The 15,851-nt window shown below is 39.5% G+C and overlaps 1 protein-coding gene across 2 annotated transcripts in view; it reads left to right on the top strand.

The window, feature by feature from the left end:
* The window catches only part of adka (adenosine kinase a), a 170,341-nt gene extending 154,490 nt beyond the window's left edge, over positions 1-15,851 (top strand). For both annotated transcript variants that reach the window (XM_016294210.1, XM_016294211.1), the window contains exons 10-11: positions 13,212-13,298; positions 15,247-15,851. In XM_016294210.1, the coding sequence (XP_016149696.1) occupies positions 13,212-13,298; positions 15,247-15,371 (212 nt within the window). In that variant the 3' untranslated portion in view covers positions 15,372-15,851. The remainder of the gene's footprint in view (positions 1-13,211; positions 13,299-15,246) is intronic.

Genomic DNA, 15,851 nt, shown 5'->3' with positions numbered 1-15,851 from the left:
AAGGGGGGGGGGGGGGGGTTGCGGCAGGAATGTAAAGGGGACAGGCTGAGCTGTTTATGCTCTTCTTCTCCTGCTCTTCATTGCACCTGCCAGAACGGCATTCCTCGCTTTACAGTCCGCCAGTGCCCAGTCTCGGCTAAATTCCATTTGTTCAGGATAATTCGCCTTTTATTGCCTTTTGTATTTTGATTCATTGAATTTCACAGTGTTGTTACAATGAATTCTGTCGAGGTTGGACATTATTTAAATCTCTCGGGAACACAATGAGCGGCTGCCCTTGCAACGCTCTGGAGACCCTGGAAAAACAATGAGGTAAACACAGTACATGACCTTTAGATGCAAAAAACCTGAAGAGGTTTGGCCCAGCAGTTTGTAGATACACACCAGCTAGTTGAGCCTTGGTGCTCATGCAAGAAACAAAAGTTTGAATCCGGTCTGCATCCAGTTTTTCCTCCCTCTAAACTATATCTTGATATAAAGTCACATTTTTGTTCGTTTACGTTTGGAGTTGGTAATTTTATGGTTTTGAAAGAAATCTCTTATGCTCACCAAGGCTGCAATTAATAGATAAAAAAATACAGTAAAAAGTAATATATTGAAATATTATTACAATTAAAAATAACTGTTTTCTACTTTATTATCTTTTAAAATGTAATTTATTCCTGTGATGGCAAAGCTGAGTTTTTAGCAGCCATTGCGCCACTCTTTAATGTTACATGATCCTTCAGAAATAATTCTGATATGCTGTTTTGGTGCTCAAAACCATTTCTTCTTATTAGTATTATTAATATTGAAAACAGTTGTGATGCTCCGTATTTTTTGTGGAATTCTGGTGTTTTTATTTCAGGATTCTTTGAATAGAAAGTTCAAAAGAACAGCATGTATTTATAATAGAACTACATATAACATTTCATATTATAAATATCTTTACTGTCACTTCATCAGAGTAATTAAATGTAATTTTAATTCAAGTATTAGTTTCTTTAAAGAAAAATATTTTGAATGGTATGTCATCTTGCTGTTAATTTGACTTTATTTAATGCGATTGTATAAATCAGTGTCTTTTTTTCTGACAGTATTTAAAGCTGCAGTCCGTAAGTTTTGCCTCTTTGTCGCCATCTCTGTTTGAAAACCTGCAATTGCAGCTGTTTGTGGAATTATCTTCCTTGTGTGGGTTGTGCTCCGGCGCGCGAATGATTTGAAAGTTTTGAGGAGTATGTGTGGCAGTCAGTCACCGCACCGGTGTGGATATTTACTGTACTTCACAATCACAGATTCTAGCCTACGTCTTGGAATATATGACCCAAATAGGAATTTTCACCGTATATTGGCATCTGAACAAGTAACAAGTCTGTCACGTTTGTTCTGACCAACTGAGGAAAAAAGCATTACAATAAATCGCAACCAATGGTGATTTAATCTAAAGATCTGTTAGCTCATATCACATCAAACCGTGTAAATTATTATTATTGTTATACTTTATACTCAAATTATTAATGCTAACAATATCAGCATTGCCTGTAGTGTGTATTAGCGTGTAGATTTAAATTTCTGTACAGTCTAATCTCTAATTGTCATACCATTCGAATTTCATATTAACAAATTCTTTTAATCCAAAAAGCAAATTATGCTCCCTTCGAACTGGTTGTCTTTAGAATACAAATCTTGTGTAATCTCAGGCTATCTGTAATCAAAGCACATTTAAAACTGGAATATAATTTAATTTCATTCACATGTGTTTCATAAACACATAGTCCTTTCTGGATTACAATGCACCATCGAAATGATACATTTAAATATTCTGGCTGCTGTGAGAAAAGACTATAAACGATCCGCCACCTGCAGCATCCTCACATGCGATAGCCTAGTAGCCGGGACAACTTCTTTGTTTACGTAATGATGCAGCAGCATGCTTGAATTTCCCGTGAAAACCTACTCGTACCATTCAAATTAGAAAACATTATTATAAGCTAACCGTTGTGAATCGGGCTAAAGTAAGGCGATTAGTTTTGAACACTGGCTGGTTATGTACTTGCTCAAATATTGATTTCGGATCATTTTTAACCAAAAAAAGTTACGGACTGCAGCTTTAATTAATGGATTAATGGATGTTTATTTTCCTGTCAAAGCTTATTTTTACTGAACATTCTTAAACAGTTAAATAAAATTATAATCATATAACATTGTCACTATTTTCACTTGTTTGCCAATGGTGACATGCGTGCCTAAGGTTTCCGACCACTGATGCAATAAAATACCATGTTAAGATTGTTCTCTGATTTTATAGGCCTTACTCTTAGAGTGATTTGACACATGACATCCCGATGACACCGCAGGCCTCTCTGAGTCCCTCGCCCCTGTTAGCTTATAGGTCTAATCCTATTCACAAGTCTGCACTACAGGATAGAAGTGTTGTTAAGCAGAGCTGTTGCAGAGCTCTGTATTATACAATTTACACAACATGTTACCAGAGTAACGTGGCAAAGCTGGCTGTATTGGTTCCACTGTGCTGCGTTTATCACACATACGCTAATAGCATTAGTCCCCCTGGGCTGATAAGGCTGCTCAGGCAATTGCTACTCCTGTAAAGCCTCATCAGAGGAAAGCGCTACAAGACAATCCTTTCCTTTTGCTACAGAACCGCCTCACTCCCACTTGTTCCTAGCTAACTTTCAGCCTAAGCGTCGGCTTTAGAGAAAATACTTTCCTGGAGGCATTTTACACTGCGCTGAGGAAAAAGGCGGGCTCGGCTAACCTCCTGTAGCCCTTTCAAAAGGAGCCGCGGGGTCGGCGGCAACCCCCGGCGAACCTATGCGAAGTGAACGAGGATGCCGCGCACAAGGTAGTTGGCCATAAAAAATGTCAGGCGTCGCACGAGCGCCGAATAAGTGGGTTCAAATAGCAGGGGCGACGGAGAAGGAGAGGGACGTTATTGCTCCCCGCTGCCTCCGCCAATAAACATCAATATAAAAGAGAATTGAAGATTTGCTCAGCCTCCCAGAGGCTATGCTCTGATGCCGTCTAATCTCTACATTTCATTTGCAATTTGCTCTCTATGTGGGGATGGGATCATTCAGCTCTGAATGTAACAATGAAGTTGTTTTAATGGTGATTAAGAAGGCTGGAATGATAGGCCCTGGGGGCGACGCTCCAAAGAGATGCAGATTTGTTATTGTGTAGTTCCTCTTTGTGCGCGCCGGCTTTCTCTCACGGCATAAACGCAGGCTGTCCTCGCCCCTCCACATTAATTTCCTTAATGAAAGCTGCCAGAAGAGGAGCCCTTAATGAAGCACCTTTGTGACATCGCTGAACAGAGCGCGGCCCTGCTGGCGCACCTATTACAGGCTCGTATTAAGAGCGTGGCGCCCACGGTCTTTGATCTAATGATGGCTGAGTGTGCTGGGTTGCCCAGGGGCTCCGGCAGGGACGACGACTTCACGGGGAGGAAAAGAGTCTGTGATGTTCTATTAGTACTTTCCCTCCTCCGTGAGTTCACGTATTAAGCTAACTTAATCGCACTCTTCGTGACCGCTTTGCAAAATAGAACGTCCCGTTTAATCCCAAACTACTTGATGTGTAGGAATGTAGCCCAACGAGGGCAGGCTGGCAGTTTCGGGCAGAGTCATGACTCATAAGTTTCGCACTTTACTCTTAACTTCCTGGAACAGAGGTTCGAGAGAGAGATAACCTTTGTTGTGTTCCTTTTAATATCACGAGAAGTGAAACTAACACCACAACAGGAGGGGCGTCTTTGCATTTCTGCAGAGAGAGAGTGAGAAAGAGAGCAAGGCTGCTGCAGTTTTGTTTATTTCCAGTCGACTTGTATACTCCACTGTTTCGGTGATATCTGGACATGACCATATCCTTCTTATCTAGGCTGGAAAACACTGGGCTTGGATGTGGTTGTCCCAACTTAAGCACGTGATGTGTTTTAAAGGGATAGTCCACCCAAAAATTAAAATTGTCATCGTTTACTCACCCTCATGTCATTCTTTATGACTGACTTCTCCAAAGTTTCCCTGGTGTTTTGCAGGTGCTTTTTAATCAAGACTACATTACAATTGGCATAAAATGAAAATCCACCCTATTTTCTAAATGCATGTTCTAGATTGTGAATAGTTCATCCATGCATAAGTTAGATTTCTTAAAAAAAACTTTTTGAGCTCATAATTTGAATTAAAATGTCATAACTTTTCCTTGGTGACACATGCAGAACTTCTGCAATGATTTATTCTGCATAAACACTGCCCCTTTACTATAAGTGACTGCAAGCTTGTATTCAGATCTGCTTATAACAACTAATGTATGTCACCAAGTCCTGCCCTACATTTTTTTTCCTTCCTTTTTCAATAATCTGTTTCACTTAGATGTTCATCGCAATATGGAAGAAACGTTCTGTCGCTACTTCTGTGTCATTGTGACTCTAAGAGTGAGAGAAATAAATTGCCTTTACTTCAGTTGCTAATAATTCTAAAGTCGCTCCATGTAATCCGTTTTGTTTTTGTCGTCTACTAAAGAGGAACATTTTCATTCCTGCTCCTGGAGAGGTGCTGCTCGTCTTGAAACTTATTCGGGAGGAATGTGTCTAATGCACTGTCAGATTTACCTGCACCTAATGAACTCCCTAGAGGAGCCTTTTCGATTCAGTCTGTTTTCCTCCATCTCCGTGAGCCCTTAGCAAAGGTCATTATGCACTCATAAACGCACACGCTCCTCCTGTGTGTGTGTGTGTGTGTGTGTGTGTGTGTGTGTGTGTGTGTGTGTGTGTGTGTGTGTGTGCGTGCGTGTTCATGCTCTCCCTCACATTTTTCTTGTGTTATGTTAGGGCTATTATTCTGTAATGTTTGCCCGTCCTTGTTTGTCTCATTAATGCAATGCACCTTTGAAGCAGCTGAGCTAAAAGAGAAACGCTGTAAACAGTCAGTTAGTGGCTACTTGTTTTGATAGGCTTAAATAGCAAAAGAAAAGAGCTATAAGACGTAGCATTGATTGATTACGTAAACAGCCTTTGTGATGACTTTACTGACACAAGGTGGACTGAACTTTCTTGTTTAGGCAACATAGTTTTAAAAATTTTAAAAAGTAGCCTAATTGTATTTCTTGCAGTCACAATTTCCTATCTCAAATTGTGACTTTATATCTCAAAACTGCAGTATTGTTTCATAACTAAAACTATTTCTCACAGTTGGGTCTTTATATCTCACAATTGAGACTTCTCAACACTTTTCTTGACATTTTACAGTGTGTCATTGTGAGTTGAATTTTTTTTCCCTTTTTATCTCTTTCTCATATCTGCAACTTAATTTTTGTTTTTTTGCTTTCTGTTTTGATTTCAAATCTCACAAATGCAAATTTCTCACACAATTTCAACTTAATTACAGATTGTTTTGCTGCTTGCTTATCATAATAGTGACTATACATCTCACAATTGACACTTTATATCTCCCAGACTTTAATTCTCATAATTGAAACTTTTAAATTCACAATTACCTTTACTCTGAGGTGGAAATAAGCTGACTTTCTCACAACTGTAAACTTATTTTTCATAATGGACATCTCTAAATGTGACATTTTATCTCTATTTTTTTATATTATATAGTTATATATCTCAATTTTGATTGAATTTTCTCATATGTACAACTTTATATCTCACAATTGTGACTTTTTCTATCATGTTTTATTTAAAACTCACAATTACCTTTATTTTTACTCTGATGTGGAAACCAGCTATCACAGATTTTGTCTATTTTCATGAAATTTGAGCATATGCATCGCATTCATTCAGTATCTCACTCATGATGGGAAGGGCAACGGATGAAGACCTCCTCACGTCCGCCAAATCGATCGTGACATCATCACTGCTCGTCTTCAGCTAATTAGCATGGCTCAGAGGCGAGGGGATCTGATCAATGTCTCGCTTTGAAAAGGGCAAAACTGCCTCTTAAAGCTCTCTCCGTCCCAGACTCCTCTGATTATTTGTGCCGGTTATCTCCTGCCACTCTCGGCATGGTGGGTGCCCTTTATTAGCGGCTAAATGTGTTTGTCACGCTCATGTTTCTCTGACCAGCCCTAGCGTGGAGATAGTGGATCAGAGAAAAGAAGGCAAGTGAGGGCAGTTTCCTCAGTCTGTTTGCCAAGAGGAGGGCCATCCTTGTTTACTCCTTGGAGCTTTTGTTTGGCTCTGGAGCCGACGAGAAGTGGATTTGAGAGGAATAATCTCTCACTGTTCCGCAACTGTCTCAAGGTCTTGAATCTCTCTCCCGCTCATTGGTTTTGTGTCATGTCTCATTGTGTAGTGAATAGCTTGTCATTCAGTAGCTCAGGTATCTATTGGAGACGTGAAACATTTCTGTTGCTGTCTGAAAAGCCAAAGAATAATCCAGCGTGCGATTATACGACACACTTTTTGTGTTGCAGTGATATATTGGAAACGACAATGCCTAAGATACAGTAAAAGAGTAATTATCGCATGACCCGAGGCAGTCATGGTTTTGGCTTGTCACATTACGAGCATAATCATATTACGCCGCACATAACAAGTGATAACAAGATAATTTATTACACGTAATTGGCGTGACTCCACAGCGCTGTAAATGTTACAATGGCTTTTTCTGACGCTCGGCCTCTATAAATAGTCACGTGTGCATGTTTTGTCTTCGCCGGCCTGTTTTCTTTTGAGCCGGTCAAATACATGTTTACAGTGCTGCTTGTTCCTGGAGTCCCTTTGCGAGCAGAGCCGCGGTTTCCTCATCCTCCTGAGAGGCCTGTGCCAAAGGGAGACAAAACCCTGAAAGCAACATCTCACTTCTGATCTGTGCACACAAGTGCCAAACACAGCACCAAAAAGAAACAGCTGTACAGGAGCTATTAATATAACCTCACAGCTCGGGAGGTGTAACTTTGTTGCCCCTTTTTTCCCACTCCCTGGATAGTCACGCAGAGGAAAGTATTTTCGCTTTCTGCGTGAACATTTAAAGCGAAGAATGGCAAAACCACAAAAGCGATGGAACTCCCTGTGAACTGCCCAGAGACTGTGTTTACAGGGACGACCACAAGCCAGTAACAACAAAGACAGGTTTTGGCAGCAAAGTTTTAATTGCCATGCCTATTAAAGAGCCCTGCCAATGGCCTCTTTTGTGTTATACATTAACATGAAATTGGTCCTGGAACGCTCTCAGACTAACCAAAGCAGCATGTTGAGAGCCAAGTTCAATAATATGTTTTGAATGAAGATGTGATGCGTTCTCTCCGGTTTGATGAAATGGAAGATGTTGAAATGGTTTTGGGGGCAATGAGAGCAGCATGTAGCGATTTAGGAATTTAATTTCTCTGTTTTTATTTGCCCTAGTTTGCTCTTGCGTGCTTATAGAAATTGTCCTCATTCACATTGGACCAGAAACTCTTGTAAAACCTTAATTCAGAAATTATTCATTTTTACTCTTTAAATTATTTTCTTTTGTTCAGCTGACTTGTCCTTTCCCTCATACTGTTTTGCCTTTTATTTGACACTCAAGAATTGGCTTAGTATTCTGGTTATTAGCTGTTCCTTTAAAAAAATTAATGGGAATTGAATGATTGATTCTGTTAATGCTTCTTTGCGTTCATTCTTCCGCCCATGCGGATGTGTTTCCTGTAGTACAGTTAGGGTTGCTACCGCAACTCTACTAAATCTACTGCACAAAAAAGTGTGATTCACGAACAAATGACTCTAATAGGATGGTTCTTTTTAGTGAGTAAAAAGCACACTATGTAGCAGTTTGTTTTGAATGACTCTTATGAACTGGTTTATAGTGAATCAAAAATATATGCCGCAACCAGTGTAGTGTGAATGACTCTTTAAGAGTCAGTTCTTTATAATGAATGAAACCCACACAGCTTGAGCAGTATAATTCAACCACCGATTCCTGAACTGACGCTAATGAATCAAAACTTTTTTTGTGAATCAAACACATGCAGCTTACAACTTCATGCTGTGCTCAAGGCTTTTGATTCACTTGTGATTAACACATTGAGTTGTCAATAGTATTTTACAAAGAAATAATAAATCAATTTATTTAATTTATAGTTAAGGCCCATTATTGGATTGCATTTAAGCAACTTCTAAAAATACTAAAAAGTATTTGTAAACAATTTTATGAATATTATTTTATATTCATTTATTATGTGGAATTGCGTTTAATTTTTCCAAACATTCCTTTCACAAAGACAATACTGAATTATTATATTATTTTTGCTGTTGATGTTGGTTAACGATGACACACAGGGACAGTAATGAAAACATCCTATTGGACCAATTAGTAGTGTGAATCTTTCTTTTTTCTAAGCATCTGCCTCTTGCCTCCATTCCTTGAAACTCTTGTCATTGTCCCCATTGAGAGCTGAGAGAGGCTCCTGGACACCATTTGGCATCCAAGTGCTTGGACGCCTCGTCCTCCAGCGCAGCCCCTCTCATTTCGCACGTCCTCCCCCCATTATCATATCAATTGATGCAGCTTGTAGGAGACAAAGTGAGGTTATGGGAACCACCTAGAGCAACATGCACCATTAAACATCAATGCAAGGGGACTAGCACATATGCAAGTTCAGCCTTGTTTACCAAGATAGAAGACTGGCAGTGTATGTTTCTCGAGCTCTTAGAGCTCAGGGCTCTCCCTCCAGACCCTAAATCAAGTTTAATCTGTTTTACACACCAAGGTTTTATTGTATTGACATTTGTTCCATGCAGCAATTTACATGGACTTAATAGGCAGCGTGCTCTTGTGTTTTAAGATTTTTTTTTTATTGTAGCATATTTTTTTATTGTGGACTCTGACCTTTGGATATGACCTAATGTTGTACCATGTACTTCCAAGAACCACCTCATAATTTTTTTTCCAGATGACTCACCACGGCTGGGATGTTTGGACATTTCCCAGCATGCCTCTGGTGCGTGACCTGTCATCAAAGGGCAGAGGGGTTAGTCTGTGCAAGTACCTACATTCTCACCATGCTGAATTGCATTGTATCTCTGCTACCTCCCTCACAAATCTGAAGAAAAGAGTGTCGTTGCTTCATACGAGCCTTAAAGGGGTCATATGATGCTGCTAAAAAGAACATTATTTTGTGTATTTGGTCTGATGAAATGTGTTTATGCGGTCCACATACTGTACATTATTGTTTCTCCTCTATGCCCCGCCTTTCTGAAACGCATCGTTTTTTTTTCAAAGCTCATCGGTCTGATTGGCCAACTATCCAGTGCGTTGTGATTGGCCGAATACCTCAAGCGTGTGACGGAAATGTTACGCCCCTTACCATATTGTGAGGCCCTGTCCGGCCGGAGCGTAACATAAAACCATGTCTGCATTTGTGAGCGGAGAAATGACAAACAACAAGTGCTACACTACACTGCCCAAAAAACTCGCATTTGAATCGTCAGTGGCAAATTCTTTAAATATAAAAAATGTACTTGCAGTCTGTGAGTAAGAACAGCCGGCACTGTAGTCTACTCTCCCAGGATCAGGAAACAGTCCTCCATAAAATGCACTGGACACATCTGAATTGCCTGAACAGTGTTGTAAATACAACTTAACCACTGATCTCTAGTCGTGTCCTCTTTTGGAAGGCCAAACAAAGTAGTTTCGCTTTCACAACGAAAAAGCATCACTCACCGCGGCCTTGGGTATGCGGAGGCCGGCTAGAGTGAGCGGCAGCCGGTGGGCTTGAGAACGGCGCGGCGGAGGGCTTGCGGCAACCACATGTGACGACCCCGGGCTGGACTCCGCTCTGTCCACGGTGAAAGCCGATCCGGCGATCGACAGCGCGAAGTTGATGTATTTCCTCAGCAACCAGCACGGATTAGCTCCAGGCATGACGAAGCGGATATCATCCTCTTTTGGAAGGCCAACCAAAGTAGTTTCGCTTTCACAACGAAACACAGCGCCTTCACGACATGGCGGCAACAACAATACTACAGCGAGAATAAAAGTTACGCCTTCTTTCTTTGCGTGAACATTTGGGCGGCGTTATGCAAATCTTCCCACATCGTGACATAGACATGTTTGGGGGCGTGTTAGAACGAGCCGTTTTAGGTAGGTGTGGTTGACTCTTAACTTTGATAAAGAATATCTCTTTGGATTTGAGACTTTAGTCTTTGCAACTTTACAGATCTTCTTTATGCACCAAGAGCTTGTAACACTCCAAAGAGAAAGGAAAAATTTAAATCGCATCATATGACCCCTTTAATCGTCAAGTTTGATGTCCATTATTGTCTAGAGCCTCTTCGGTTCAGTCATGGGTATCAAAGGGAGAAACAGTTAATGGCTATTTTTTCTCTCGCGCTCAGGCTGCGCTGTTTCTGAGTCATAAAAGGAAGTAGAATCAGGTCAGCCTGTGTACAGGAAGGAAGGAACCACATACAGTTTCATTTTGAACATATTCATTTGCGTCTGGTCATTTTTTTCCCCCCACCTTCAGTCATTTGTCTGTTCAACCAAAACTGCAGATGTTGACTTAGGACCATGTGATATTTCAGTTTTTCTTTTTTAATAAATCTGCAAAAATGTCAACAATTCTGTGTTTTTCTGTCAATATGGGGTGCTGTGTGTACATTAATGAGGAAAAAAAATAACTTAAATGATTTTAGCAAATGGCTGCAATATAACAAAGAGTGAAAAATGTAAGGGGGTCTGAATACTTTCCGTACCTACTGTAAACATGTGTATTTACTAGTTTGTCATGAGGGAGAAAGCATGCTATGATGGCAGTGGAAATATTGTAATCTTTAATTGCAAAATAATTGATAGATCATGAGTTTCTGTTAACTTAATTCACACGTAAGATCCTCTAGTTAATCATTTCAAGAGGAAGGCGGGCGAGCATGCTTCATTGCCTGCATTAATTAAGCAAAGTCGTTTTGCTGCTAATTAGCTGATTCTAAAAGGATCTGCTTTTTGTGTAATTAATTATCAAAGACACAATCGGCTGCCTCGTTTAGGGAGAAACCGCTCACACACGCAGCAGACGTGTCTTGAGTGCTCATTGTTGCGTCAGTTGAAAGCCTTTGCACGCTTTCTGTGTTGTTTACTGTCTGCGTCTGAAGGTTTCCTCTGAAGTTCTCCACACAAAGTGATGGTCTTTGACACCTACCGACTACAATTAGCAGGTGTATGCTTTAAAGCCCTCTGTTGTTGCAGATTACGGGTTGTTTTGGTGAAAGAATCATCTCTAGGGCTTGCTGAGACTCTTTCTGCCTGGGGTCCTCTTGTTTGTGTGAGGAAATGTAAAGTTTCATGTAGCCTTCAAGTGTAGTGTTGTAATTTTGAGTTCCGTGCACATAAATGGCCACAAGAATTTGTTTTGGCTTATGGGATGCTCTGAATTTTCTGATACCAGAGTAAAGTTGGAAAGGGATATGTAGACATCAAAGATGGCAGAAAGCAACTCTGCAGTTGACAGCGATGAATGACTTCGTTGATTGAGATATTTTGACTTTCAGGTGTCAAAACTTGTAAAGCTTTAAGTTGGAATCAAATGGGGGTAGCGACAAATCTTGTCTTCTGTGTTGTGAGTGTAATTGTTTATCAAGAAACAGGGATTTTGTTTGATTTATTGGTTGTTGATTGGATTTTGAGATGTGGGTGTTGTGCTAAAAAATAAATGCATGCTTGCTGTTGATTGAGGATAGGCAGGGTTAAAGCCAGCTAAATGAATGGAGAAATCCAGAATACACACCAGAGAGAAGTCTGTTGTTTAAAATCTAATTTTATAAAATTAAAAAAAAACATATGCAAGAATGAATCGTTCACAGTAAGATCAATAACATGCAGTAAAAAAATGAGTTTTCATTTCATGCCCACTTTAAGACATGCCCTTCACTGTTTGCATTATTCAAAGGAAATGAATCATTATTAAATAAATGCACAAGTATCAATAAATATTAATATACTGTATTTATATATGTATAATAATACATTAATATTATTATGTAATTATACTTATATATATTATTATTGTTGATTTTTTTATTCATTATTTTATTTTATTCATGGTTTATTAACATTTGTATGTAATAACTTTTATTAATATTATTATCATTAATTTCATGCAAATATTCAAACATTCTCTTTAATAATATTCTCTTTAGAATACAAGCCTGATAGATTAATGAATCCTGTAATTAATGCATAAATCTAGTTGTGTAAAAGTAATGCAGTATCCTGGTGTATTCAGTTATGCTTATCTAATGGTATAGCAGAAGTGACAGCAATTGTGTCATCTATTGATTTTGTTTTGGCTACTTCCCACTTTTTTCCCTAGACTTGAATATGTAGCGTGTCGTAATAGCGACTGCCTAACTGTGGAGTAGAGGTTTACCAGGTGCACTTGAAGGCAGCAGTAGCTCAGTTTCAAATGGTAAATCGCAGCACTGGAGTGGGCTGCCAGACTTGCCACATGTGGAATTTTCTGAAGGTCCTCAAGAATCTAATATTGGGATCTCTGAAGTGCTCTTCTTACTGCAAAGCAAAGTTATATCAGCCTCATTCAACACTAATGGAGGCTAATGACATGAATAAAGCACAAGCATACAGCAGAAGGCATTCGAGAGCGAACCGCGGGACAGTTAATGCATTATTTTAGCCCGAATGGGGACAGATTATTCAAACTGAATGCTGAAAATAGACTGACGCTGTCTTTCAAATGCTATTTTGGAGAGCAGATCCATTTCTGTGCAAGAATTGTCATGCCGAAGAACCGGCAAATGATATAATTGCCTCTCCTTGAGTTCAAGGCCCAAGCAGGGCTCTTACAGCTCATCAAGTGAAAATGGCACATCCTTCTGTTCCTTTCTGCATGTCTTTTGGGAAGCTTCTCCATCTTTTCACAGCACTAGGTTTGTTGCTGTTTCTGCTGTGTCATAGATGATTAGCATCATGCTAACTAGATTTGTTTGTGAGGAAGAAGCAAGGTGTGCGAGTTGACAACAAGATGACTGGCTTTTATTTTTGCAGCTTTAAATCTACACTTGACACTATTGTAAAATGAAAAAGTGCTTTGAGCTTCTATGGGAAAATATCCAGTCTTTTGTAAAAAAAAAAAAATTTTTAAAAAGGCCCATTTTTAACAGCAGAAAGTCTCTCACGTCTGCCAAACAGCCGGTCTGTGAATGAGGCTCATTTTTCAGTCAAACAATAGTTTAACAAGCTCACACTTACCGTGAACCATCTTTTCCACAGGTGACAAGGTGGAGACATCCCCTGTCCTGGAGATCGACCAGAGCGAGATAGTGGACACCAACGGTGCTGGAGACGCCTTTGTTGGAGGTACTGTGCGACAAAGCTATAAAGATGTACTTTCAAAGTACATCTTTAATAACTTCAATACTTCAAGTAATAGTTCACCTAAAAATACTAATTCTGTCATCATCTCACCCTCATGACTTTTCTTTTTCCTGCAAAACTGATGATGATGATTGATTTCAACTGTTTTTGTCAATACAATGGAAGTCAGTGGTGTCCAGAACAACATTTGGACCCCATTGACTTCCATTGACTGTATGGACTAAAAAGCCAAATATTTTTCAAAATATCTTCTTTTGTGTTCGATAAATTCTATAGTATTATTATCATTATTATTATTAATGTTTAAATAAATATAAAAAAAATATTCATAGCCTAATCTAATAATTAGTTATTAAATTACAGAAGAATATAATTCCAGTCAGCATACAAATTGATTGAATTATAATAACAAAGGGATTATTGTTGTTGTTGTTATGAAATACATTTTCATATAAATACTCAAACATTATTTTAATTAAGTCTCTCTAGAACACAAGATCTGATAGCCTACTAAACTAATTAACCTGATAATTAATACATAAATCACAGAAAAAGGAACTCCAGTCAGCATGCAAATGAATTGAAATGTTGAAACTGGTGCCCTAGACTCAGATTAGTCTTAGACGCAAGTATGTTCAAAGAAAAGATCACTATAAATATTCAAACATTATTACAAATATTTTAGTCTCTCAAGAACACAAGGTGTAATAACCTAATAGATTAATTAACCCAATAATTAATGCATAAATCACAGAAGAAGGAAATCTCTGTCAGCACACAGATGGATTGTATTGTTGAAACAGGTGTCCTAGACTCAGACCGGTCCTAGACGAAAGTATGTTCAATAGAAAATCACTATTGACAGGACAATTTAATCCAGGATTAGGTTTGATCTGTAACCTCTGGGAAACCGGACCGTGATGCAAGAGCTCTGACACGCAGTGCTTATTTATTTCCTGCGCAGCTGCTCTGGAATGACAATTTGCAGATTAATTGTAGTTATACTTCATTCATTTGGCTTAGTTTAGTCACATGAAGCTGCCAATGTACTATTGTACTATTTAACCTCAGATGATAACAGTTACAGGGAAATAGATCACTTTCATGATGGATTATGGAGTTTCCAGACTCCCCACAGCTGTCTTTAATCTGCGGGTTTCGCTAATAACCGCGCGTTCAGATAGCCGCTGCGTGTCTACTCCAATCTGAACTGTGAGGCCATCCATCAAAAGCGTAAAGCACAACGCTGTTTGGCTCCTCATGAAAAACTGAAATATCAGTGTTGATCACGCCGTTCGCACGGGTCTTTCGGGTCCGCGTAATTTATCTTCATACGACGCCTCTTCCGCGGCCCTCTGCTTTTCAAAGGCCACGAGCCTGATTTGCTAACATGTCTTCCTGTAGCTCTTCCAGGACAACCTTGCGACTAATAGAGCTGTGAGCGTGTTTGCTCAAACGTCGTATTGATTTTTTTAACTCCTTTATCCGTTCCAACAAGAGGTTGGAGGCCAGCGCTCTGCCGTGTTGGAAAATGAATTTGCCAGCTGTTTTTTCAATGCGCTCCGCTGCTGCTGCAGAGAGCAGAGATCTAGGTGGGAGGGTTCAGAGCCCGGGGGCAGCTGGAGGATTTCTGTATCGCATATCACTAAAGGGGACCTTTTGCATCACCTTTCCCCCTTAAGCCTGATTTCCTTAATTTTTTAAAAGAAAGTGCATGCAACAAAATCAATACCCGACTACTTTTCTGAGCTAACATTCGCCGGTTCATATTTATGTGTGTGTTTACGCACTCGAATGTGTGTGCATGTGTGCGTTCATTAAACATGTTTCCACATGCTTTCTGTCTGTCCAATCTTTTGCAAGCAGCGGATCTGATTTGTCCTTTTGCTTTTTCTTTTTGTTTTCAATGTCTGTTTGCATGTGTGTGCAGGTTTCCTGTCTCAGCTGGTACAGGATAAGACCTTTGAGCAGTGCATCCGCGCTGGACACTACGCTGCTAATGTCATTATTCGCCACGCGGGCTGCACATTCCCAGAAAAGCCAGACTTCCAGTGATGGGCCTCTGAGAGACCGGAAGATACGGCCGCTCGAGTGTTTTATAGGACTAATGCCTTTTTTTAATTGACTTTTTATCTTCTGTTCCTCTTTCCTCTCTTGTTCACTGCCTGCCTGCCTTCTGGTGTGCCTCTGTTTTCTCTGATTCACAGCCTAATGCGATCATAGAGACATATTTCACATTAAAAACTGTTTACAAAAGAGGAATTTCTGTTGGAAATATTGAATTGTTTTTACTAAAGCCGTTTTAGAATCATGGTTAAGAGTGTTTGCTAACAAAATTATTTTAGTTGTAATTAGCTGTAAAAACTGAAGCCAGTATTACAAACATACAGAAGACAGATGAACTTTATTGAAATCAAAGGCTCATTTTATGTCAAAGAAATTTTGTTGGCCAGTCTTGCTGATGTAAACCAAATGTATTTGTGGGAAACACTTAAATGTGTCACAAACTGCCAAAATAAACAAAAAAAGGCTGTA

Source organism: Sinocyclocheilus grahami, unplaced genomic scaffold, assembly GCF_001515645.1.
Source record: "Sinocyclocheilus grahami isolate Dianchi unplaced genomic scaffold, SAMN03320097.WGS_v1.1 scaffold313.1, whole genome shotgun sequence".
Lineage (NCBI taxonomy): Eukaryota > Metazoa > Chordata > Actinopteri > Cypriniformes > Cyprinidae > Sinocyclocheilus > Sinocyclocheilus grahami.
Note: the sequence above shows the minus strand (reverse complement) of the source record. Positions and strands in the feature narration are given on the sequence as shown.